This window comes from Lepidothrix coronata, unplaced genomic scaffold (assembly GCF_001604755.1).
Source record: "Lepidothrix coronata isolate B3197 unplaced genomic scaffold, Lepidothrix_coronata-1.0 Scaffold248, whole genome shotgun sequence".
Classification (NCBI taxonomy): Eukaryota; Metazoa; Chordata; class Aves; order Passeriformes; family Pipridae; genus Lepidothrix; species Lepidothrix coronata.
The window spans coordinates 815,309-842,416 of record NW_016690428.1 but is presented as its reverse complement, the minus strand read 5'-3'; the positions used below and the strand labels follow the sequence as shown (position 1 = coordinate 842,416).

General features: G+C 42.7%; 1 protein-coding gene across 4 annotated transcripts in view; it reads right to left on the bottom strand.

Annotated features, from left to right (window-relative positions):
- Positions 1-27,108, bottom strand: part of GPC1 (glypican 1) — a 203,831-nt gene that overhangs the window by 78,218 nt on the left and 98,505 nt on the right. For 3 of the 4 annotated variants that reach the window (XM_017835099.1, XM_017835101.1, XM_017835102.1), the window contains exon 2: positions 24,938-25,096. In XM_017835099.1, coding sequence (XP_017690588.1) covers positions 24,938-25,096 — 159 coding nt within the window. Of the gene's footprint in view, positions 1-24,937; positions 25,097-26,796; positions 26,896-27,108 lie in introns of those variants that run through there. The other variant, XM_017835100.1, reaches the window with a different exon arrangement.

The following is a 27,108-nucleotide window of genomic DNA, read 5'->3' as shown; positions in this document are numbered from 1 at the left end:
ACGTTCTTTTTCTTATTCTTCAAATTTTAAATTTTCCACCCTCTTTTGTTTTTGGATCTATTTATTGGCTGTGATATTCTCACAATACTGCACACTGGTGAGCTAAATCCTACCCTACAGTCTGTAGCCCTTATTAATCCTAGAAAATCACTTCCATCCTTCTACAGACCACAGTTGGTCAGGTTCTCACTATTCCCAGAGGTGAATGCCATTGGTTATGTGTATGTATAACATACAAGCAGAAATCAATGCTGTGTGCTGTACATCTGGATCAATATCACAGAAATAAAAATGGATTCTGGTCATATGAATAAAAAATATATATGACCAAAAAGAAACCAGCAAATCTTTAAAGAAACCCATAAAATGAAAGGCAGGACAAAGCAGCAATTGCACCACATAAAGGCCTAAATTTATTTGCAGTGTGACTATTTTTAGATACCTCATTTTAGGAACTAACCTGCATTTTTCTAACATTGGGTTTGGTGGTTTTCTTTCAACTGTCTGTGCAAGTTTTCTGGTCAGATATAGTAACAAGCATTCACCACAGTAATTTTAATTAACAAGCTCTAATAAATTTGCACATGTTGCAATATACAGCTCTAAAAATACACTTGTGCATTCCCAAGACTGCGGCCAGTTTGCTCCACGGTGAGGTTCTCCAGGAGCTCTTTGAACACCAAACCCAGTCCTGAGGTCAGCACTGCTGCCCATGGCACCCAGGCAGTGCCCTCCCCCCTGAGAGCTGCCCCGGCTGCTGCTCAGCCCTGGCACTCACACCCTGTTTCACCCATCACATCCAGAGTCTGCCCCAGACCTGAAGCTGTATCCAACTCTGCACACATGAGTAGCACCACTCCTTTTTGGGTCAGTCTCAGACATTTTGGCTAGAGCCAACTTGCCAGGCACAGGCCAGATTTGGCGTTTGACAGAACCACAGTTAGGCAGTTGTGCCAAAGAGGGGAACACGTAAATCACACTCTTGTCAAAACCTTCCAATTTTCGCTGAAACCATTCAGTGCACTGATGTTTGCTTCCATTTTTTTTTAACCTGTAAAAGATCATTCACTCTCAGTGTGGGACAACAAGCAAGAACAGAGGGAACAGCTATGTTTTCCCCCAGCTCTCTTTCCTATGGGAACATTGCACGCTTCATTCAAGGGGATCGAACCCAACGTGGACACAGCCCTCCCATTCCTTCCAGCCCATGTCCTGTTTCCAGACCTGGTCCTGATCTCTGAGGCTGAAGTGGTTCCACTAATATCAGAGACTGGTGCCAGGAACAGGAGCTTAATAGGTTTAGTGTTATATTTCCAAGCAAACCACGTCACAAAGAAACAAAGGTACAGAGTGAGCAGTTTTCCTGTGAACAGCCATTCCAGCGTGGGCTTTCTGCAGCTGCCTGGTGGGTACCCAGGCCCTGCCAGCACAGCCACTTTTGCTGCATGTTCCCAATTCCCACAGTGAGTGTGGGGGTTTGAACCATCCACACAAGGCAGCACTCCCAAGGAATGCCACGATGCCAGAGCTGGGATGGGAACGGGACAGGGGAGCAAAACACACAGCGGGGCAGGAGCCCACAGCCGGGTGTGCAGCCTGGGGAGCAGATGTTCCTGAGATAGACCACAATTCTTTCATAGCACCTGTGCACAATAAAATTGCCTGTGATCCACAGATGGTCAGTTGGGATTGGGTAAGGGCAGCGTGGGTGATCTCTGCTGCATGTGCTGTGCACACAGCTGGTCAGTGCCTTTTAGAGGTGCTATTTGTCACTGATCTTTTGTCCTATTGCAAATTCTTCCTCATTTCAAGGGAAGTACGCAGAAAGGGATGTAATGTACTTAACACATACCAGAAATATCCAGCCATATTGTCAAGTTTAAGTGTTTAGAAGAACTAAACTACAAATGAGAGAGTATCAACTTGTGCTGAACAGAAACAGGAAAGCTGCCACTAGGTTTTGTGAACCTTTCCACAGCCTGGAGAACTTCAGAGAATTATACCCTGCAGAGACAGCAACAAGTTCACGAAAGCTTTTGGTGTGCTATACATTGTGCCAGCATATGGGAATGTCATACTGATGCTATTAGCCAGGGCTCTTTTGACATGATGTAAAGCATCTAATAATTATACAGCAAATATGACGAGATGGAATTGAACCTGATCTCAATTAGCAACCAGAAGTATCCTTCCAACTGAGATTAATATTGATTAAACCATAACAAGACTAGTACTTGCCAATAAGAGCTCTATAAAATCAAGGAAAGGTGAGGCCAACCTCTAAGTTGGGAGCACTTTGTCATGAGCTGTAAAGACAAGTGATTCTCCTATGGCCCAATTTGTCCTTTTCAAAAATGGAAGTTTGGCTCTGTATAATTCAGGAAATTACAGTCATTTCAGCAGACAGCTAGTCTGGCCAGGAGCCCAGAGCAGAGATCAACAGCCTTCAGGAGACAGCTCTGTCTTCCTTTCAAATTTCCCCATCCCTGGTACAGTATTAATCACATCAAATCCCACTCCCCTCTGCCTTTCCCAATCTCAGAAATACAAGACATGGTTCCCACTGCTGTTGTACTGTACTTCAAAATATAGGCTTGTGCTTTTTAATTTCACCCTTGCACCAAATTAAGGTGGATATCTTGGAGTTGAACAAATATATTGGATTTATTGGCTTTTCCCCTGAGTGAGGTAAACCAGTTCCACCAGTCCAATCCTACCTTTCCTTTACATGGAAATGATTGGATTTATTGCTAGCCATTTTTACATTATATTAAGTCAAACCATAACAACTAAGCATCCTTCAAGGCTTAGTGCAGATTATAAAATGCTGCTTGAAAAACAGACATGCAAGGGTATGAGAGGCAACAATACAAAGCTTACAAGAAATCTTATTTTCAAGATTCTTGATCCTATTTAAGTAATGTTTTAAAATGTTCAGGCCAACTTCAGAGAGATACTGCACAGCTCAAGAAACACTGAGTGCTAATATTCTTTAAATGTAAGAATACATAAACACAGAACATTAATTGGCAAATACCTGATAAAGTAAACTTCTTTTAGTAAGTTTTTGTTAATACTTTTCTGATAAAGAGCTACTCGCAAAGAACAAAGACCAGTGTGACAATTATTTCCTTACGAGAGTAGAAGGCAAACAAAGCCTGGAAACTGCTATACCCTAACAAATCTTGGGTTGGGAAAAAATTAATGCCCATGTGCCCAGGCTGCCCAGTGTTCCTCTAAAGAGTGGCTTGTGAGCTTTCTGACACAGTAACCACATGGCCCTGGCCAGGCAGCACAGCCACTAACACGAGCTGCTCCAAGGTATGTCCTGATGACAGACCTTGCCCATCCTGGTGAGATGCCTGTACCTCAGCAGTGGAATAGAAAGAGGCACTGAGAGTCCAGGAGAAAGAGGCCACAACCTTTCCAGGTTACTACTGGAGAGATCAGCTCTAAATGCAATGCAATAAATATTACTGCAAAGATACAGCAGGCCTGTGAGCTACAGGCACAGCCAAAGAGTATTACCTTGTCAAGGAACTTTTTGAGCCTTTGAAATTTCACCTGTGCACAAAACTGCAATCCTTCACATTCAACAGCAGGTGAAAATCAGCCTGACATGCTGAGGATAATAAAATGTATTATTACAGAAGCTTATTAGGAAATAAACAAGTCTGGCTCCAGCAGGATACGATGAGAGAGCATCAGGAAGCCAGGAACACCAAGATGCTTTTTTCATTGGGTGCAGCCACTGGGACTTCTGCAGGTTACCTGGGACAATGTCTAATACCAGCACAGTGACATCTAAGTGCAAGAGAGTTATAAGAGAGCAGTAGCTGCCCAAGGATGTGCTCATGCTTGCTAAGCCTCTAATCCCAGCTTTGATTCCTTCTCCCTCCATAATCAGTTCAAATACATCTAGAATTAATCACTGTTTGCAAATTTAAAGGTTGCTTTTCTTTCTGCTTAGGATCTGCCTTAGGTTACACACAGCATGGGTGAAGACTTGGGCCAGATGCCCTCCAGAATCTGGCACTCCCTTAACGCCCAGTAACACAAACCAGTGTGTTACTGCACAGCAATGCTCATAGCAATAGATAACAATAAATAACATTAATAACAACAACAATAACAATAAATAGTTACAAACAGCAATAATATTAATAACAACAGTAATATAGCAGTGCTGCAATAGCAATAAAGCCTGCAGTACCTACTTAGTTGGCTGTGGCTCTAATTCTGGAGTCACTCTTGCCCATTTCCTGGATCCATCTCTGAACAGACCCTCACGCCCCCATCTACAACATCTCTGCCCACCCTGGTTCTGGTCTAGGCAAGCTCTGGAGCCTGTTCTCACTCCTCTTTGATAAACTGTTCCTCCACCCAGTCTGTTCTTCCTTTGGTATCAGATGAGTTGAGGAGAAGCCCTGGCCAGACAGAACAGTACCTTCTCTTGAATGCTGGCCAAGATGATCCTCTTTCACACTGTGATCCTTGTTCCTTGCTCTGGAGCTCAAATGAGTATTTTGGCCAGTGCAATGACCATCAGGCTTCAGTCATTGGGTCCTCTAGCTTTAATGATCCCTTTATAACTCCTCTAGATGTTATTACATTGCACACCTCTTTGTTTGATTATCTCAAAGCATCCCATTTCTTATTACAGAAAGTCAAGAAACATAACATGAGCAGTGCTCCTAAAAATGAGATTTATGCCCAGCTGCACTGTTCAAGCAGAGTTATGGTGCAGAGAAAATTACAGGCAATAAATAAATGTGTATATAGATAGAAGTCTTTTAATACGAATCTGAAAAACATTCTTTGGAATGCTTAATAAGTAACTTATTTCTGGTTCTCTAAAACCATTTTCTTTAGACTTAGTGAGCTCTGTACTTAACAAAGGTTAGTGGGCCATCAAATGCAGTGTTTTTCATTTCCATTTCAAAGGATTCCAACAGAGGCAGATATTTTCAGACTTCCAATTTGCAAAATACTGATGCTCTTAAACTTGTAAGACAAACTAATTGCACCACCCACCATAGAAAATCTCAGTGTCATTTGGTATGCCACTGGAAACTCAGAGGGTCAGTGGGCATCCCTCCAAAGTACAGGTTACACCCATAAATCCTCCTTCACTCACCCCCACGAGCTTCTTTGTCTGATTCTCTGGGATCATGTTACACTTCTGGAGCTGACTTTCAAAAAATGGACAGAGCCAGGAGGCTACAATACGGTGTTTTCATCCTTGCCTGTCATGGTCTTATAAAGCAGGTTTATGTGGATAGATTGGGCTAATTTGATAAAACTGTCTACTAAAATAACAGCTGATACTCAAAAGAATCTGAAAAATACTATCCAACAAGGTTCATTCCCTATTGCTGCCACCTCTTGCCCAGTATTAGTGATATCTCTTCCTCTCATCACTCTCTGTTCAGGCACATTCCCAATCCCACTTGCACACCTCCTGGCTCCAGAACAGGTTGCTGTTCTCTGGCAGGATATCCTCACACCCAAGATGGACAAAGGCCAGAATAAAACAGCAAGAAAAGCACTTCTACCTCTTCAGTGACATACCTGTCATGCAGGAACATCACAGCATGTTTCTCAGTTGGCAGAATTCTAAACATACTCCCTGAAGTCAATACACAGGTCAGAAGTGCATCCTGCAGTCAATGAAGATGGCGAAGATGCCAACAGATGAAGGCAGTCAGCACAAGAAGACTAAAAGATGAGGATGCAACATCACACTAATTTCACAACAAAGAGGGGGTTTTGAGAGCTAAACCAGAGAACTAATAAAACCTGACATATTTAAGTTGAAGATATTATCATGAAAAACCTAAATACTCCCCACACATCAAGAAAATGAGCTTGAAAAAGCAGTCACTGGTTGTGCCAGTAATTTATAATCTCTCAGCTGCTGAGATTGTGAACAGTGGCACTTTGTAATCTTATAGGGAAAGCAGCTCTACTGCCATCTGGTCATGTATTTCTGGCCAAGATCATTTAGTGGAGCCTGTAATGAAAAAAGTTGCACATCCTCCTAAAAATCTGAATTATGCTAGCTGTGCCACAGTGGCACTTGTGCTTTCAAGAAGGACAGCTGTCATTCCTTTTCTCTGAAGATAGGGAGCACACCACCTAGCTTAAGAGGCCCAATTTTCTTGGATCACCCTAAATTATCTTATCTGTCTCTAGGAAAAGAGAGGGTCAAGTCCCTGTTAGCATTTTTCGTTGGATTTTTGCTGACATATATACAGCACCTAGTTTCTATACCCACCTTGCTAAGCTACTGTGAAGAAGGTGATATTTGGACCTTGACTCTGAACTGAAGCCAGCTCTACAGCCTTGGCATAACACCAGTTTGAGAGAGGGGGCAGTAAAGCTCGTCATCTTCACCTCTCCTAACAAATGAGACATTTCATATTTTAGATATTACCTCAGCAACTTACTGCCAGCTTTAAATTGCTCTGTCATCTCAGATTAGCACTCATCATTCATGCTAATGTAAACTAAATGGTACCTCTTCTGAAATATGTGAAAAAATAAATGGGATTACAATGAGGGTTGCAGAGCATGAAATTTCTAATCCATGAGCAACTAATTGCTGCAGGTACTTCTCGGTACTTCCATCCACCAAGCCATCAGTTTGAGCCTGTATATTTGCTATTATGTTATTTTAAGGTCATATCTTGTTTGCCTCAAGCACACAACTACTCCCACCGGTTCCAAGGGCCTGTTTGCAAAAGCAAAGATATACAACCTCAAATGAGCAGCAAAAGAGATACCACCACCAAACTGCCCATAGCAAACCTACACACTTCCAGGACTCAAGGGCTAAGAGCGTGCCTTCAAAACCACGTCCCGTCTAGACTCCTCCACCCGCTCACAAAGAAAAGCAGCAGTGGGGAGAATTATAGCCCAATACTCAGTGTGACAGGAAGGAAATAGCATTGGGAAATGCTTATTTTAATGACAGAAAAATATTTGCCAGGCTTGGGCTTAGCAGCAGTAGAAATGTTATTACTTTCCAAGCTGGAAGAGGAAATATTTCAAGGGTTATTTTTTGACACCTTCACTGTGGCTTGATTTCTGCATCTATTAAGAAAAAGCCTATATAGTCTGTGCTGTGGAAGCTTTGCAAATCTTTGCATAAAACTCCATTTTATAACGCTACAGTATGATAGTATTCTTTATAATTTACATCAGGCTGAAGAGCCACCAAAAGTGAATATACATGAAAATATTAAAGTGCCCGTTTTGTTTCCAGAATTAACTGGAAATTTAATGTCTTCTTCATTGTATTGTTTCTCAGAGCACATGGAAGCAAGATAGAAAAGTGTCCCATCAAGCACTGCTACATAAAGAGGTCTGACCGTGTACAGTTTCCTTCCTAATGTGTAAATTTCTCAGCCTTTTAACCCAATATATCCTTTAAAAGTTAGGAATATAGAAAGCTGTATTTCCTAGCAATTTGCAATTTCATCTTCCCAGCATGTTTATGTTGAGTGAAGTCCATTTAGAAATAACATCACTGCATGCACTTCAAAGCCTAGGAAATGGCTTTTAATTGTCATTACTGTGCCTGTCTCGGGCCATCCTGAGCCTCCTTCAAATGTCCATTGGTTTTGGGGGGAGTGCAGAGCAGCAAGCAATGACACCGGTGAGTACATCAGCTCTGTTACGCTGCCCTGAAATTAAGCAGAGTATAACCAATATTTCTGTGCTGTAAAGTTCCAGTAACCCAGACAATCCTGGGAAGTGCAGTAAGTGAACGGCTTTGACAGATGAACTTTACAAATGTGGGACCATCTAGCTCTGGAAATTATCTCTCAGACTTACAATGATGTACTTTAGCGTCTCCCTCATTATGTGCAGGCAAGTTTTTAGTCTAATTTCTGGGTTCAGGGCTTTCTGAAAAGAAAGTCACTTATTTCATTTTGGAATAAAGAGAAATGAGAGGAAAGAAACATGAGGCAAAGACATGTCTACAAAAATGCTTCTTAACATGCATTTCTCCTGGCTATTGCTTAATTCTCAACTGCTCCTCTTTAATAGCACTCATAGCCATGTGTTTTCAACACATAATGTTATCTTCCCTACTCCTTCCACGCATAATAAAGTGCATTCAAGGTACTTACATGGTTGTTGTTACTCAAGGATGTGAGCACCTCCTTAGTCCATCTATCTTCGTAATACCTGTGGGAGCTGGGAAAGTCCTATTACAGTCTCAGGCTCAGATCAGAGATATTTAGGGACCTGCCACTGAGATAAATGAGATTAACTGCCCCATGGCTTTTCTGGCTCAGAGCCTCCACTATGTCCCTAAAATCATAAAGGACATCTGAAATGAAGGGAACCCCTCATAAGAGTATCACTCCTAGCCTGGGGGGCTCATTTCTGGACCAGCTTTTCTGTTTTGATTTAGTCTTATGTTACTCAAGGATGAAGGTATTAGAGAAGGTAAAAATCACATCCTTATTCTCTTCTGTCTATGCATAATGGAAAAGCTTTAAATACTGTTGGCATACACTAGCTGCAAGCACTTTGGTGTACTCTGCTTTACCTCAGCTCGGTTTTCTCTCAAAAGGCTCTGTGTAAAACTGCCAGAGTAGCTACCAAATCTCTTATTTAGCTCAACACTCCTGACTTCTTTCCCTACAGAGCAGCAAAAAGACTTTTATTGCCCTTTGCACCTGACTTTGTTCTGCAGAAGCACCAGTTCTTCTGCAGTTGCTTCTGTGAAGCAAGATGAGGCAAGGGCTGGGCAGACGTGCAGTGCCTGCACACACCCCCCCTTATCAGCACAGACACTTGGAATGGAAATTTCCATCATTCCTGGGGTCCTCCACCAGTTCCCTGCCCAATTCTGAGCAAAAGACATATAAAACACATCAGTGACCTGCCCAAATGGCACTACAGGAGCAGTATAGCTCCTGTCCTCCACACTTGGGAATTTCTCTAAACACACTCTGCCTATGAACACACGGATATCTATTTCCAACGTCAAACTTCCCAAAAGCAAATAGCAAACCAGTGTTAAAACAAGGCAACAGTACACAATTTCATAACGAAACAAAAACTCACTGTGTCAAAGCTGGGCTTTATACAGGCACCTTTGGGTGGTCACACATGCAGCTACCCTGAACCTCTTGCCTTGGGTGGGTCACCGTGAGCACCCAGGCCTGGTGCAATGGCACTGTGACCTTTAGTGGCCAAATATCCATCAGGACAGCACAAAGAGATATTTTTTTTCTCACTGCAACCACAGGAACATGTGATTTTTTTCCTCCCTGGTCACTAGCAGTCCACAGTAAGCCTAAAATACTGTTCCATCCTAATTGCCACAGGCACTCTCCTTTAAATAAAGAAGATACGGTATTTTCCACTTGCTCAAAGCAATTACCTCTTAAGATATGCGTTAGTTCAATCTTTCCAGGATTTAAATTAAGCCAAGTATTAAATCATCCAAATCTAACTACCTGAACATTTTCAATGTCTTTCAGCATCTTAAAAACAGTCTTTGATGCTCGTTACTTTAAAGGCACGGAATTTTGTCTGGAAATTCCCTAAATTCCCTAAATTCCCTAAATTCCCTAAATTCCCTAAATTCCCTAAATTCCCTAAATTCACTTAAATTCCCTAAAGTGGAGGCTGAGAAAAAACATACTATCTAGTTCCAGTCTCAAATTAATATTTTATTACTTAGCCCATGTGTGAAAAGTGTCTTGAGACTGTTAGCTGGATTTTTATATTAACTTGAAGTACTCTAGGATGTTAAACACAGTGGATCTGTATTGGGCTAAGAAACACAACCACCATGTTTGCATGTGTGTTGAGGGTGGGACAGATGAAGTTGAGAACTCCTTTAGGGATGAAGATGAGAACTCCCTCTATAAAGGGTTATATAGTGTTTTGGAGCTTGCACTGTTCACTTTGTCTCAGATGTTAACATGCTAGCATGGCCATGATGCTAGTCCCTTGGAGTAGGAACACAGGTCTCGTTCAGCAGATCAGCAATTCCCGTACATAATAAATTACAAATTGTTCCTTGGATACTAGTTTTGCTAATCTGTCAGTGTTGAAAAGTAATTTTATTCCTAATAGGAGTTCAAAGTACAACTGCTTCCTTGCTCAAATTGCCTGTTTGCAGCAATCTGAAATAGAGTATTTTATCAGCTTAGCTTGACACAGTAAATTTCTATTATCAGAAGAAAAAGAACTCTCAGTATACAATTTCAGGTTCCAAATTGTTTCAGTTCATTGTGACTCTCTAGAATTATGGAGAATATGTACTCTATTTTCACTTTAAGACTGCTATAAAATACCCTAAACCTGCAACTCTAGATGAATGTCTGGGTATACATACTAAGAGGACAAAACTCTAGTGAAATAATTAGCAAGATTTACTGTGGTGCTATGACTGCAGAAGAGACCCGCAGAGATTTAAGTCTGCTGTTGGTGGCTGCTTGCTTCCTGGTTTGCTTGGGAAGCTCCTGGTGCAGAACACAACAAATACCAAACAGTCCAATTACTGGGGTGGAAGTGCTCAGTTGAGGCACTCTGACCCATCACTCAGGTATGACTGGGAAGTATTTTGTACATACTGTGGTCTGTGGTTTGCACAGGTATTGCCCACTATCTCAAACGCCTGCCTTTTTAAAATACATTCCACTATGGAGACCTGCAAGTTTTACAACAGCACAGATTCCAATTTTTATAGTCTTCTTAATGAAAATTAATCATCATAATTTTTTTTAATGGAAAAAGACCAAACCTAAACTGTGCCTGCTGACAGAGTTCTGTATATCACTCCTTTGAATGTGATTTTCATGTTGCAAGAAATATCCCTTTTCCCTCTTTACCTCTATACCCCAATCTATCCTCTAGATGCCCAAACGGGACTGCTACTGATCAGGTTGTTTTCTCCCAGCCACATCTTCCCCCTGTGTGCTCAGGAATACGCCTCTGAGGAGTCTGAGTGCAGGGTCTGCAAGTGTTATTGCTCACCCATTATTTATATATTCTCCTGGTGTTAAGCTACCCCCATCTTCAAAGGAGAGTCACCTTCCACAGAGATTCCCTCTGATCTGCAAATGTGGAGTGCGCACAGAAGCAAAATTCTCAGCCTTGATGTTCAGGAGGGGCGGCCTGTAAAAACTCAGCCTTTCCAGATTTTTCGCACCTACATCTCAAGGTGGTTTTTCACCTTATCCACACAGTATCCACTGCAGTGGCCATGCAAGTGCCTCTCCAGCAATTCCAGCAGCCTCTGTATCAGATCCTTCCCATCTGTTGTGTTTATGTAAAATGAAGGGAAGCTTTACACTCCATAAGAAGGGCCATGGGACTAGGAGCACGTCTATTCATTTAGGAATGAAGAGCAGAGATACCAGGGAAAGAGCTGCTGTGAGGAAAGACCAGTTTGTATCAACAGCCCCTTTTTGGTGGTGCTAATCTCTGCCTGTTGCAGGGAGCAGTCAGAGATCCCCCAGGGATGCTTGGTCATGCCCTTCAGTGCAGCATGAGGCCTGCACCTCCTCCTCATCCCTGTGCCCCACTAGCTCCCATAAAGAACCTAGAGCAGGAGCAACCAGGATCATCCGGCAGCACAGTCACTTAACGGCCTTACACAGATCCCTTCTTTAGTAAGTTCTGCCACAATGCCTACCTCTGCTCTAAAAAGACCTCTACACCCACAGCTGTATTTCTGCTATTGCTGTTCACGCAGCAGTTGGGTTTGAGGAGCTGATTTCTTGGGGTGATTCATATTTTGAGGCAGCTGTTATCTGGGTGGTGATTGCGGGTTTGTAAAGTGAGTGCAAGCCTTTCATGTTGCATGCTGGCTACATCCTCCTTGCCCTTTGACAGTCTGCTGTGAAGACCTCCAGCAAAAGTGTCCCAAACTGCTGCCGTGGACACTGCCAGCTCCTCCAGGAGCATTACTGATCTCAGCATTGCTGACTGAAGGGTTCCCAGCTCTGAGCCCATCCAGGCACTCCACCAGCACACAGAACAAGCCAAGAGAGTGCTCCCAAAGAGCTCAGAGAAGACTGTGCCATGCAGCTACTGCATGGCAAGGACTGAGCCCGTCAGTGACTACAGACTCAAATAACTGATAATTGGATCCTGCAACTCATTTCTGTTAGCTCTGCTGGCCAAGGGTTTCTTTCCCTGTTTTACACATAGCAGATAAGGGCTTATTCTATTTTTTTTGGCCCCGAGAGAATTTATATTTGTTACTGCATATTTAATTTTCTGAGTTTCTTTCAGAATGATTGTCTGTCACAGCTATATTCCCCAGTGCAAACCTGAAAATCACTGGGCTATGTCCTAACCCAGTTACATCAACTTATTCAGCGTCAAAACTTGGCTCAGTTTTACAGAAAAGGCTCTTCAGTGAGTCAGCTTCCTAGTAAATCTTCAGGGATGTTAATCCATAGGCAGATCCTATGTCTGTATGATACATATATGATGTTTCCCTTGGCTAGGAATAAAACAGAGCTGCTTCAGACACACTGTGCTTCAGCTGTATAAAATATCTTGATTAGTATTTCTTGTTTTGTTTTCGGAAAGAAAAGGAAATAACAATAGACTCCAAATGTCTTTCTCATTGACAGCCAAAGTTGGTCTGCATAATTAAAGGTAATTGTTAGCTTCCTAATAGCTTGGCATTTTGCACTGCACCTTTTAGAGAAGAGAAGAATCCAGACAGAAGAACTACAGAATTGTGAATGTTCATTCAGCATTCTCAGTAGGCATTTGAATCTTGTATTTAAGCCAAAACAGTAAGTAATGCAGGCAGGAAGCACGGAGAGCAATTGCTTACCGGTGACCAAAGGTACAAAAGGTCAAACGTTTATTTCCTATGTATGCAGTGCCCAGAATCTTTTAATTATATTTCATGGTCCTTTGAACTTGTACAAGGGCATAAAATATATTTATAGCTCACTTAAACTCTTAGTAATGCAACAGCCATCCTACGCAGGACCTCTGCTAATCAACTGAAGACTTTCTGTGCATTAACTTTAAAAATGCAAAAAAGCCCTTGTTCCTTCTCCAACAGAAATGCTTATCACAGTTTAAAGGCAACAACAAAGAAAAGCTATCTTTTTCTTAGGTAACAGTTTGAGTCTGTATCAGTTCACCTGTGATGTTTGAAGTACAATTTCCCTGGCAATGCACATTTATTATAACTGTTATTATAGTGCTGGAAGCTCTCAACCACACTGTGCCAAACACTGAAGAAACATATAATAAAGAGATCACCCCTCTCTAAAGCTTTTCCTGTCTAAATATGTAATTTTCTCCTCAAGACAACAACAAAAAAGGGGTAATCAAATAAAGAGGTCTTCCAAGATTTCACTTAACTAATCATACTTGATGCAAATTTCTGATGAGCAGACTGAAAAGCTCACAGTGTCATTACACACCTCACAGCAAACTTACCTGACTCATCTTACACCAATCCTCTATGATGGGGATCTGCTTTAATTTGGGGGAATTGCTACAGGACCAGCTATCTGCCTTTGCTTCACTTTTCCCTTGAGGAGCTGCCAGGCCCTGGCACGCTGGAATGGGCAGTGATGGTGAGGAAGGAGCCAGGATGGCACCTCCTGGTGCAAGTGGGGCCTTATGTCAGATTTTAAAGACTGCAGTCAAGACTGTCTTAAATTGTAAGGCCAAACATCCTCATATTTAGGGAATGGAGAAAATTCAAGTTGCTAGTGAAACTTTAATTCAGCTCCCTGATGCGCATGCTTTATGATACAATCTTTAATTAGTCTATGAGGAAATTAATAATTGTGTACTGAGTGCAGGATTTGGCTGGTGTACAGTAAATTATGCTCCACACTACCCAACAAATGGTGATGATTCAGCAGACATCATCTATCATGTGCCCTGCAAGAGGCAAGGGCCTGTGAGAAAAAAAAAAGTGTAGTATCACATCACTGAAAAATGAATATCAATAATTTATTTGTGTCAGAGAGGGAGGCACAAATTAAAACTGCACAAGAAATCTCAGTTCTAGTCTTTCACCTTCTTGCTTTTTCAACATGAAAATATTTAGCGTTTCTTATCTTTTTCATACATGGTCAAACAGAAGCTGAACTGTACACCAGTTCAGAGACCTGATGGTGACAGGTCAGGCACCACCAGGAAGGCAAATGCTCTTGTGGGATGGCCTTCACCGTGACCTGCAGTGAGCTCGACATGGCAAGGGGACAAAAGGAAAGCTGCGTTGGCTTAGCTCAGCCAGGTCATTTCTAACTTGACTGAAAACTGGTTAATAGAGGATGCCAAATTCTGCAGAAACAAGAACAATTATGTTCCTTTCAAATAGCTCCTCAAAATGAACAAAACTCAGGTATGAAACAGCCATGATTATTCTGAGCTGCAGCAAATGCATACTGACATGAAAAATACTGGCTGTATGGGTAAAGCCAACTGCATAGACTTCCTGTTCACTTCCAAGTGTGAAGGATGAGGATCAGTCCACGCTCCTGCCTTTTGATGCCACCCAAAGCAGTCAGTGTTGGAGGAGGAAGAACCCTGCCTCTCTACCTGTGAGCCAAAATTGGAGAGCAAAGACACAGACAAGTCCTTACTCACAGTGAACCAAGACAAACAGGATGTTCCACTTTGGCCTCAGGTGTCACAAACAAAGCACAAAGCCAACAAACTATTCTTGGCTATTTCCACCTAAGCCCTTGCCTCTCCTAGTGCCCAGAAGGGCAGGAGCAGAGCCACAGGCATGGATGGGTGCAGCAGAAGAAAGCCGAAATGCTGCTCTTAGAAAAGTAAATTCCAGCCGTTTCCTTCACGACAAGTTTACTACATGCTGCCACACAATACTTTTATTGGCATTCATTACTCCTTGAGGACTAATCTATTCATTCTTAGCAGCATTAAAACAGAGGTTGCATTTTACAAGGGAATTGCCCTACTGCTGGGGCTGTAGGAAGCTGCTCAATTATCTCCAGTGCACTAAAAGCTGATATTTATCTTAAATTGTTACAAACATTATTTCCCCTTGATTAACCCACAGGCTGATCCCCAGCTCACAGCTGTCTCCGGTTTTTGGGGAAGGAGGTTGATGGTGTTGGGTTTGTTTATTTATTTTATCATTGCCACACAGCTGGGAACCTGCGGGGCAGAAACAGTCACCACCGGTTGCATTTCTTGCAAAACACTACTGGAAATGAAAAACCATAAGATCAAATTCCCCGGTACTCCTCTTTTTTGTATCTGATTTCTCCTCCCTTTGGAGCTTCCTTTCTGTTTAGGAACAGCTGGAGACCCACAATTCAGCATTCACATCTAACTAGATATTTGTGGCATTCCCAAGTCAATTTAACAAGCTTGTTACCTCTTGACTTGGAAATATACTATAATACTCATTCCCAACAACATCCATAAAGAACACAGCAATTCCTGAAATTGGGGCTTGCCCCATTTCATCTGAATTACATACGCACATACATATATAGGTTTCTTTCTATATTTGACACTCTCCCTTAATTAGCATCTCCAAGCCACTGAGTTTCAATGAATTCACACTCTTGGACTATACTTCTTTGAAAAATATGTAGCAGGTGTAGCAAACAATGCGGAAATGAATGTAATCCTCTTGGAGATGCAACTGTGACAAATGGAAACAAGAGTTCCAGCATTACATGCAAAAATAAAGCTGGTAATCAATGAAAAGGTGCTCCGGAGGGAAAAAATGAATCCTAATTTATTTTCTCTGCTAATGAACAGCCTCACTGCTTTTCTGCTGGGGCTCTTGCACAAGGGTGCTCTTGTGCTGGCCTTGGGGTGAAGCGTGTGCTGATGTTACCCCCTTGGTCAGCAGGAATCATTGCTGAGCAGTGTGGAACAACTTCCTGCAAATTGTAGATCCTACTGAGATAGCAGCGGATTAGGAGGAGTTATTACTAAAGAGAAATCTTTAAAAGCCTCAATGACATGATCTTTTTTATATGTCCTCTCCTAAAGATCCCAGTAATTTTACTTGGAGCTGAAGTAAAATTCATTGTCTATCCTACCCCTGTCTTCAATGTCTCAAAGCATGTGATGCTGCACTCACATTTTGCAAAATCAGGCCCCATGGAAGCTGGGTTTTCTGATTTCTATTTCTTTTTACAGTGAAACAAACTCAGGTCATTGGTGTCTTGGCCAAATCTGCAGGTTTAATGAGAATGATTTAAGAGTACCCAATTTCTTTAGAAGTAGGTGTGAACTGCTGGGTAAAATGAGGGTTTTTTTCCCCCTCTAACCTGGCTTATTTCAGAAAATAGAAGAAATAAAATCAAATACCCCAACACTGCCTGGACAGGAAGTGAGGCACTGGAAAAAGCTCTGCACACATTACACCATGTTAACTGTGCTTTTAAGTGCAAGAAGCTGTATTGGTCTGAAGGGAGGAAGTTAAAGGAGAATAGGAAAGGGGGGGAGAAGTGAAATGTCCTTAAGCAGCTATAGCAAATACAAAGGTGAAATGTTCATCAGCAAAGGTATTCAGCCTCTTTCTACCACAAAAAGGGATTATCTTTGAGTCTCCCTGTAGACAGATCAATTCTCAGCCTATTTTCCATAGGCACCCTCAAGCTCCCACTGGTACTGCTGGTACTCATACTACACTCTGAAAGTCAGAGCAGATCCTCTAATCACACAAGTTACCCAACACCAGAAAACTCTTATATACCCTTGCCCCTATTTACACAAGTTGTTTGCAGACCTTCCTTGTGATTTTGATCATTACTTCCACTTTGGAAAGGGCCTTACACAAAAAACCACACGTACAAATGACCCAAGGAGCATTGAGCCAGTGCCTATTCCCTCTTAGGTTGGGGGTGCTGAGAACCCCCTGTATGGAAAGGTCTTGGTTGATAAACTGCTGGAAGACATGGAATGACATGATATCTTCTGCTGTTTTACCAGAAGAGAATCACTGTGTTTTATGAACTAGAAGGACTTGTGGTACTCCTGCACTTTACCCAAAGCCAAGGGACTTGAGCTCTGTTCCCACCTCTAGCACAAACATATTGTATGATCTTCCACTCATCTTTTCCCTCCACAGTCCACTCCCCCAAACCGGGTTTTTGTCTGATTGTTTATTTTTGTTTTCAAACAAATTCCTTGGATCACAGGTCCAGCTCAGACAGCCAGGACGCCCTGCAGTGCATTACAGTAAGAAGAAGCTTCTTGGCTCCATGGATGTGCTATTTCAATGCCAATAACTAATAAAGGAGAATCAACAGTTTGCTGTGAGCATTTCTGGTGAGAGAGAACAAAGTACTTCTATCAGCTAAACGAGAACAGAAATATTACAGTACTCAAAATAACCCAAGCTCCTATGTCCGGACACGCCACATATTTCAGTAGCGTATTTTCCACCTCATTGTGTATGCTGATCTGTAAGCAGGGACAGCACCTTGCTGCTGGGAGCCCTTAAGGCTCCCAAATTACCACAGCACCTGGCTTGGAACAGAAATGGGGTTCTTGGCAAACACCAAGCTGAGGGGAAATTACCACCTCAAGAGCTGATTCAGAGCACCTACATTTCTTTGCAATAAGAGCAGCCCAGGAAATCCTAGCATTTTCCTCTCAGGAAAAACACTGAGCATCAGAGAGCTTAAGGGTGAAAACTGCTTCATGTGGAAACCAGTAAACCAGCTGGAAGATGGCTGAGCATAAGGTGGTTCAAGACATAGGCTCTTCTGCAGAGCCATGCAGAAAAACCTCAGCTGTTCCTCTCCCATTCTCTCCTCTGACCTCCATCCAGCCACCTGGGGATGAGGCTTTGCAGCCACTGAAGGCAGCAGCCAATGCTTCTGATAAAAGTTTGGCTGCTTACTCCATGAAATCAGACATTTTCAAAGAGATTCATGCAAAGTGTCCTGAATGTTAAAATAAACTCTGCCAACACTTTCTTCTGAAATGACTATCTGGACATCACTAATTTCTTAGAAAATATGCCCGTGTCATCCCATATCTTGGAAGAGCAGGTGCTTTCTTTTATGTCCCCAAGCAGATGCACATTTCACTGTTCTCTGAGCACTCAGAGGCAGCTTTTCTTGAGTGTGTGACAAAACATGGTGACAGCTGCTGAAAGTGAGATGCCTGATGTACCTTTTTTACCTAATCTGACTTCTGCAGGGATGAAGCAGCTTGTCTCTTGAGGTGTGCAGGCCTTTGCAGGAGGCACCCCAGTGCACTGCTCTCCACTGCAATGTTTTGTTCTTTCTTTGAAACAAAAAGAGAATATCATGCCTATGGCATCTGTTAAGCAAAGCCCTGCATGTACATTGCAATATACCCTGCAGCACAGAGCAGAGACTGGCAGATTAAATGTGAAGAGAAGTGGCTGTAAGGGGAGAGAAAACTCCAGGTGCTGGAACTGTTACAGGTGAGCCTAAGTGTTTGCTTCCCTGAGGCAGCTACCTGTCAGGATTAATCTTGCTAAGCCCAGGAATGCGCCTCAGCAGACACCACACCCCGTTCCAGGAACCCATAAATACCAAACCAGATGCTCAGCACCACACATGAAAGCACCTTCTTTCTTCAGACCATGATTGTGGTGGTGGGGGGTGCCGCACAGCCCAAATAGCATCAATCCTGCCTCGTGCTGGGGTTTTCTTAAGGTGCTTCCTCATGAGAAACAAGAAATAAAGCAAGCATGAGTGCTTGCTGCCTTCCTCCTATGGAGGTCTCCAAGGGAACCCATCTTCTTTGTTTCTCTGTCCTTGACTCTGCTTTTTCATTTCAGGTTCAAGGAGGTTCTCTCCCTCTGTCTATATTACCCCCAAACCAACCCTAAGGGAAGGAAGTCCATGGGAGCCAAAGGAATCATCTTTGATGGCCTCTTTTGTAAGTACTTTTGATAATGCGTCCCAGAGGTAAAGCTGTGGGACAAATGGGCTGCTTCTGAATGATTCTGCCCAAGTGCTGCACATGAGGGGCACAAAACAACTCATGGTGCTTCAAGTAGTGCAGTTTTGCCAAAAAGGTTATCTCTGGCCTGTTAGAGAAATGCAGTGCAGGTGACGAACATTCAGTTAACAAAAGCAATTGGCTCCCATGTTTCTTTGCCTCCTGTTCCTTTGTCATCTCACTAGGAAAAAAGATCGCAAAGCTTCCTGCTTTTCTCAAATATCTTCCTGCCCTTAATTCCCCCCTCTACCTCAGTCTCCCTGACCCTACTAAGCTTTTTGTTTCGGGACTGAAGTGTTCTAGGGCCGTTTATCCATTTGGAAAAAACGCCCAGTGCACAGGCACTGTTTCATAGTAGATGTTCGGTTAGGAGACAGCAGAAGGCCAATGCAAGACTGATGTTTGGAAAGGCAATCAGGTAGCCATGTAAATCATCCTGATGTCCTATACCCAGAGGGGCAGCTGAGCCTGCTGCCCCATGGGGTGCTGGAACCCCCTGGTGCCTCCCATCTGCCTGAAGATGCACCAGAGGTCAGTGCTCTCCCACAGCGCTGAGCCCGTGGCCAAGGCCACCAACTGAGGCTACACACCACAATTTCAAGGGCACAGCTCCAGTGTGGGGAGTAACCACAAAAAAGAGTGCTCCTGGCTAATTAGAGGTTTATGGATGAAAAGCAATACATTTGAGGTCCGAACTCAAACGCTTGGCCCCGGGGAGCGGCCAGTGCCGATGCCAGGGACAGCAGGAGGCAGCCAGCTCATGGAGAGCAGGCTGGGACTGCTGGAGCAACACTGCTGACTCCAGAACTGCTCCCTTCCACAACCTCTGAAACAAAGGAATTAATTTCTAAACACAGCATTTCCATATTTTGAGGTATAACCAGTCCCTTCTTTCCTGTTTCTACATAAACAGCATCTTTTAGACGGCACCTTACCAAACCCAAACCATGCCCCTGAGAAACACTCACAGCTGAGAGTAGTGCAGCAGGACACTGGAAGTGAGGACCAGTGGTGTTGGGGCAACACATTTGGGGACACAGGCACTGCAGCCTCTGTGGCCCAGATAACCAATGCTTTGGTTTTCTGTCAATCATTTGGTGCACAGTGAAGTCCCACATCTCTCAGAAAACATCTTTTGGTCCATGGACCACCAAATTCAGATACCCTAAAATTGCAGATCAGCAGGGCTTGGTTCATGTTATCATCATGAAACTAAGGAAATACCTGCAAAATTTAGATTCAGGTCTAGATTTTGTAGTCCAGGTTTAAAGTCATCAGTGTAGGACAGAGCTCTGCCTGCTGGGCTTACTCCACAACCTCCTGATCAGCTTCCCTAAGCATCCACAGTATATGTGGATGTAAATCCACGCAGTCCTTCTAGGGGCTGCAACCTCTGACAAGGACACATTTGGTTGAACTTCAAACAAGGGACCTTTAGAAATTTCTAAAATTTTAACCATCAGTGTGTAACAGCTTCTAGGACATTCCCTACCTTGTAACATTTAAAACAATGATTCATCTTCATAAGAAATATGTAACTGTCTGAAACTAACTCTCAAATACTGTTAATTATCTGCATGGTCTGTGTTTCAGCATATGCAGTTTCCAGCTACCAACACTGGACATTATGAAAGCTTTTACATGACATCAGCTTTCCAGTGAGCAGCCAGCTATAAAACACATAATTTTTAATCTGCATTTAATTGCCACATCTTAAAATACACAGAATTTATGAGAGCTACATATCATTTTTAGACTGTGCAGTGTGGACTAAAAGCCAAGGTTTTTGGTTCGGCTTGTTGATATTTCCTGAAAACATGAACCAATTCTGAAAGGACAGATTTCCTGGCTCTCAGCTAAAGGTCAGCAGTCACACAGGGACTGCTTGCTAAGTGCACCAAAAGGAAAGATTGGCACAACATTGCGGTATTATTAAAAAGTTATTTAAGTGAGGAAAAAGGGAGAAAAGAGAGAGACAGACAAGGATTAGACACTCAACAAGTATGCTTTCACCAAGATTAGAAAAACAGCCTTGTTCCTTGCTGCTTGCAGCCCCTCACTGTCACTCCAAGCATCATTTCTCTCACAGCCATGCAGCCCCAGCTCCTGCTGCCATCCCAGGCTGCACAGCCTCGGAACATGACTGCTCTGACCAGCCATCACAAATCACTTACCCAGGCTCTCCCACACAGTCCAGAAGTTTTTTTCCAGGCTCATCTCTGCAACAGATTATGGAGGTACAAGTTTCATGGGAAAGGGCACGAGTTCCAAAGTCTCGTGACTTTATGCAATACTGACATACAGCTGTGTGATATGTAAAACAAAGCTCATTTTCCCAAGGAATCTCCCCCAAACCTGTGCAATGTTTATAACTTGCTCTCAGCACAATTCAAGAGCCCTGTTCTGGCTAGAGTCTGTTCTGCAGCCAGCAGAGGGGGCACAGGCAGCTTGCATCCATGTCCTGAACAAATCCTTGGACAGAGCTCCTTGTCAAAGTGTTTAACTTCACAATAACAGATACCAAAAATTTCCTGTCCACTGACATGACACCAGTTGGAAAAGAAGCACATCCTGCAATTAATGTAGGGAACATCTTTAAAACAATATTTTAGTATCAGTCTCAACAGAGACTGTCTCTCAGCTCCCTCCTAGACTCCCAGTCTTGTTTTCCTTTTTATTATTCACATTTTTCTTTTAAAGTCTGGGGTATGTACAATTTTCCAGGCAAATAAATGCCGACCAAAACCAACCCAGAAGCCTCTAGCAGGTCTCTGCCACAGACTGTGCTCCCAGGTAACTACATCCCCCTCCCTGCCTGATCAAGAGCCCTCTGAGACATCAGAATTAACACAGAATTTATGCCTATGGTCCTTGCTAATGAAATACCGCTACTCTGACCTCAGCGTCCTCCCTAGCACTGACTTATCAAAAGCATATGCTCCCATCACTCATGGTCTCTGCTTTTGGTTCTTTCTTTTCTTTTTTAAATTAAAACCAATCAGTTGTAGAGCAAAATGCTACCTTTGCAGGTGAAAGGTTAAGATCAAGCTGATCACCACATGTGTAGCTTAAAATGGATGTCCTCAAATCCTGCTAACTACAGTAATATTAAAAAAAAACCCAAATACACAAGTAAGCAGGTAAGCAATATTGTTAGACTTTAAATTTAGCCCTGGTAGATCCTGGAGGAAGGGCACCCCAGAAGGCATGTGTCCTCTGTTGTGCAGAGAGAGCACTCAGATTGTAGGATCCCATTCCACATATCTCACTTTGAATCGATGGCCATACCTATCACATGCCATCTGTATTTCACACGTGTATTTTCGCTAAAAATACTTGGTATGAGATAAAGGACACTCCTCTCTTGGCCACAAAGTGTTTGCCCCCAAAACAGTCAGTGAGACTGAAACAACAGACTAATTCCTTGCAATGGGACAAAGCTGTAGTTCAGAGCAGAGGCACTGACAATTTAAGGCTTTACAGACCACAGCCTGCAAGGATGAATTATTCTCTAAAGCAAAATGTTGAATGGAGAACATGACTTCAGAGGCAGATTACTGTAGCCTTGTTATTTTCTATCTGGAGCTTCAGGGCAATTTACAAGTAGAGACTATTGCCACGATCAGCAGAGAGATTACAGAAGCAAGATTTGTTGTGATGAATCCAAAAATAAGACAGCTCCAGGCCTAAAGTTCAATGTGCCACACCTGCTAGCAGAGAATACATGAATAATCTAATCTCCAGGCTGCAAATACTATGAGAAAGGGTAGGACATACCTATCCAATGGAGCCTCTCCCCATCCTCTTAATACCAAACAAAATCACTAATGTGAAGACAAGCTGTGCATTGATACCTCTGCAACCCTAAAACCTGTACTCTAAGCTGCTACTAAGGAAATACAGCACACCCAGGCATCTGGTGCCAGCAAGACTAGAAATCATCAATCTGACATTAAAAAACTCCTTTATTGAACAGCTCTAAACAGCAATACCTGCAAAAAGTCTTGTTAACTGTGAGATTAATAACATTTACTGGAAGCTAGGGGGCTTTCCATGGCATTGTTTCAGGAGATGAGGTGATTCCATTGCCCTGGAATGGCAATGGCAATAGACACCAGAACTCCCTCAATTTTACACCATTTATGCAGTAGCTAAAGAAAAAATACTACTTCTACTTACAGGTAAAGCCATGCTTGAAACTGAGACACAATATGATGATTTTTTTTTTTAATCATATTTTGCATAAATTATAAACTCTATATTGATTGCAAGGATAGTTAAGCAAACTAAAAGGTATAATGGGAGCAGGAGACATCTTCCCGGCCTTGTGGGCTCAAGTGAGGTTATTCCCACTGCAAAACACCAATGATTTGTGCATTATGGTCTGTTAAAATAATACTTGGCTTATTGAACACTTACTTCGTTTGATCCTTGAAAGAAACTTGGGTATGCACCACTGAAATAAAGCTCTATTTTTGTAAAATGCTTGAGAATAAAAACAAAGGAATGCCCTTACAGCTCTAACTGGCAGCTCAACACAAGCATCCCCCTTTCATATGCTTGGTTTTGCTTAGTATTATTCTTATTGCTGTTGTTATTATTAATCCAGCGAAACATCACACTCAGACTACACCAGTTCTTCACTAGGCAATTTCTGCCTGTCAATATAATCCTCAAAGCTCCATCAAGTTTTGCACTCTCTTACATGACAGATGTAGAACTATGTTCTATTGAGTGTCTGTTGCAAAAATAAAGAGCAGATATACCAGTCAGTGCTGCAATAGGCAGCAGAGGGAGGATGTTCTGCATTAACCCCTTCGAAGGTCTGGATTCCAGAGGTCAGTGAGTGAGCTCAGCAGCAGCTATGTCAGGTCCCACTCAGGCACCAGTCTGAGCAATCACCATTGTAAGTCTCTTTGAAAAATCCTGATTATCACCTTTTAAGGCAGGTGAAAATCAATTAATTTTGAGCTTATAAAAGAATGCCTTTGCTCTGGTCAACCTTGGCCACACAGTCGCAATACCTTTTGCAGAGATGCACTACCTTTTCTTTCTATTTAGTGTAAAAGCACTTCATCTTGGTTATCAGCTCCCTGAAGGTCAGGCTTATTTCTTTAGATCTATTATTTACTGCTTGAATTTCCAGTTCCACCTTTCTGGCTATTACAGCTTCTTTCCCCAACTCCTATTCTTTTCACGATAACTCCATATGATGACTGTTGATAAAGTTAGGAGGACCGTGATTCTAAATGTCTGACCTTCTTCAAAATCTGATAATGGGCACAGTTTCTGAATTATAGGTCATCTCAATTTTGCCAGTAAACCATTTATTTCCAGTGGCCTTCAGACCTCGAGGCTCACAGTGTACTGCAAAATGCATTCCTGAGGGAACAATAAAATAAGAGAGCCATCCTTAGCCTTTGCTTAGCACGTTAGGAGGGATACTACACTTTGGAGAGAATGTTTGTCCACAACATCTCATGCATCACAGTCTCCAAGACCTTCCCTACTCTACAGCATTGTCTGGTGTTTGTATGAAGCTGACAGCTATAAGCACCTAATGTGAACTAGCCTCCTTTTCATTTGCAATCCACATGGAAAAGATAGGAAAAATCCATGTTTCCCCACCTACTGAGAGCTATCCAGACACCTTTACCATATTGTCCAACTTACAGCTCAGGATACAGTGCCAGCTTTTACATCACTGCCTTAAATGTTACACTGCTGTGGTAGGACCCGATTACACTGTGCTTGTAAAAGCTGTCTCGGTGCCAAGGTACACCTTGGCCTGCAAGCCTCCTTCAGTGGCTGCTCTGAAATGGAGTTCTCAAAATGGCTTGGTCTTACAAAAACACTGCCAAGAGGCACAATTCCTATTGAAGGTCAACACTTCACACAAACCGTCGAGCAAGACACAGAGAAAAGCGTGTCAAACACAAACTCCTAACTCAAACAGTGCTTGGAAAACTAAGCAGTGACTGGATCCTGAGCAGTTTTTACTTACTGTCAAAGCTCCTGTGCTGTGCTGTGAGTGTTGCCTGCACAGAGCGACCAGCCTCTTTCATCATGGCTTCAAATTCACTTCGGCTTTTGTTTGCAAAGTTCTCCTCCATCTCACTGGTGCAGCAGGTATAGCCTTGTGGGCAGATTCGCAGGTGCTCCCCTAAAATGAGAGAAAATGTAGTTTAATGGCCAGGTCTGGAACAGGAAGGATTTCACCCCAGACAATCTCAGCTTAAAAATATCCAGCTGTCTGGTAATCTGGATCTGCATCAGGTTTTTGTGTCAAATTTACCCTCTTATTTGAGTTATCCTGCTTTAATATAGTGGTTGGTGTCAATGCAGGCACAAATTTTCTCACTGCTGACTGTGAGGGAAGGAAAAGCAAAGGAGAGAAAATTCATACAAGGGGCAAGGAGAAGGGAAATATATGTCTCCTGCTCAAAGTCTGTTCTAGAATCCAGCTCTGCCTAGAATCCTAGAAAACATGGAAGTCTGATTAAATGACATACTAGCTGTCCCCATTAGACTTAACATGTATATTAGAACAGCTGTTTGAAACTGCTTTGTCAAGGAAAAACACCCAACTCCAAAGTGCTCCCTGCCCTCCCATACCTATCCTGGGAAGGCATTTCCATAACCAGAGAGGTGAGACTAATGAGAAGTTTTCAAAAGACAGAGACATGCTGAATGCCAGGAATTTGGGTGACTAATTCCCCTCCACACAAATTGAAATTTTCAATGAAAAGTTTATCTCCCAGAAAGAGACGACACCACCCCAAAAAAGGTTGCTAGGACAATCACTGAATATACCCTTTGCTATAGGAAGGACAGAAAAGGTAAGAGGACTCGGCAGCCAAATTGAAAAATTCCCCAGTATGGAGTTCCTCCAGCCCTTTGCAATTTTTTTACTGTGAAGAAGCAAGCATTGGCATATGCAGAGTCAGCGACATTGTAAAAACAATTGCTAAAGTTCTTATGAGTCCTTACAAAGACATATCCACCTGCAAACACACCCTACATTTCTCCTTACCCAGCAACAATAATTCATTTGAATGAAATCAAACATTTATTTTTTTTTAAGAATAAAAATCCCCTTGTTCCAAGCATGCATTGAGACAAACCAATTACCAAGTAGTTACCATGCTTAATATAATTTGATTGGTATTGCCAATGATTTTGCTGGCACTTCTACAAGACTGCTGTCTTAATGTCATAGATGAGCCTAAATATCTTAAAAATCACGTTTTATCTAAGTGTCTCTACAGCTTCAGATGCTGAATAGTTTCCCATTAAAGCCCTTAGGTATTTCCAGCATAAAGTCCTTAGCAAATGGATGGTAAAGGGTCTCTGAAACTGGGCATGTGTCCTACCTTTGTGAAAGCCATGTCATCAGCAGCCTAGGAGCAATTCTGACAAGAGTGCTCTATAGTTGATGTATTTTAGGCAGAAGCCATTCAGGATGAGTTTGCATTTTGCTGGCCCTTGGATCCCTCGTCACAGACGAGCCCTGGAGCAACCTCTGCAGGGCATGGTGTGAGCCTGCCCTTGGAAAACGGGTTATTGTGGGCATCTGCACCCCCAGAGCAGTCTTCCTGTCTAATGTGATTGGAATTGCTGCTCACCAGCTTTTGCAGGAGAATAACTGTCGTCATAAGCCTTGTGTTGTGCTTCCATCTCAGAGGAGTGTTGGGGGCAGTGTGTTCCATGGGCTGCCATCTCCTTTGGGACCCACTCTCTCTCCCCACAAGTGCTCAGGCACCACACCACTAGAGCAACAGTAAAAGCAGCAACTTGCTTCCATATAAAACCTCAAATATAAGAGTCAAATATAAACATCATGTGGCTCAGTGCCTGCCATACCAAATGCAAGTTCAGTTCCAGTGCTTGCCTAAGCCTCTCCTTCCCTCATGAACTACATTGTTCCAAATCATTCCCTGGGCTCCTTTCTGTAAAGCTGCGTTTATCTCTGCAGCGTGAGGCCTGCTGACGTGTGACAGACAGGCAGGAAAAGGGAGCTGTAATTTTCTGACAAGACAAGCCTTTGATTCCTGTCACAGCAAATTAAAAACTTTCTTCTTGTACAGTCCTTTCCATCCAATTTCTGCTGCCACAGGATTTCTGGCAAGGACAGGAGTTTTGTGGACAGCAGTTTTACTGTGGGATGCCTCCGTT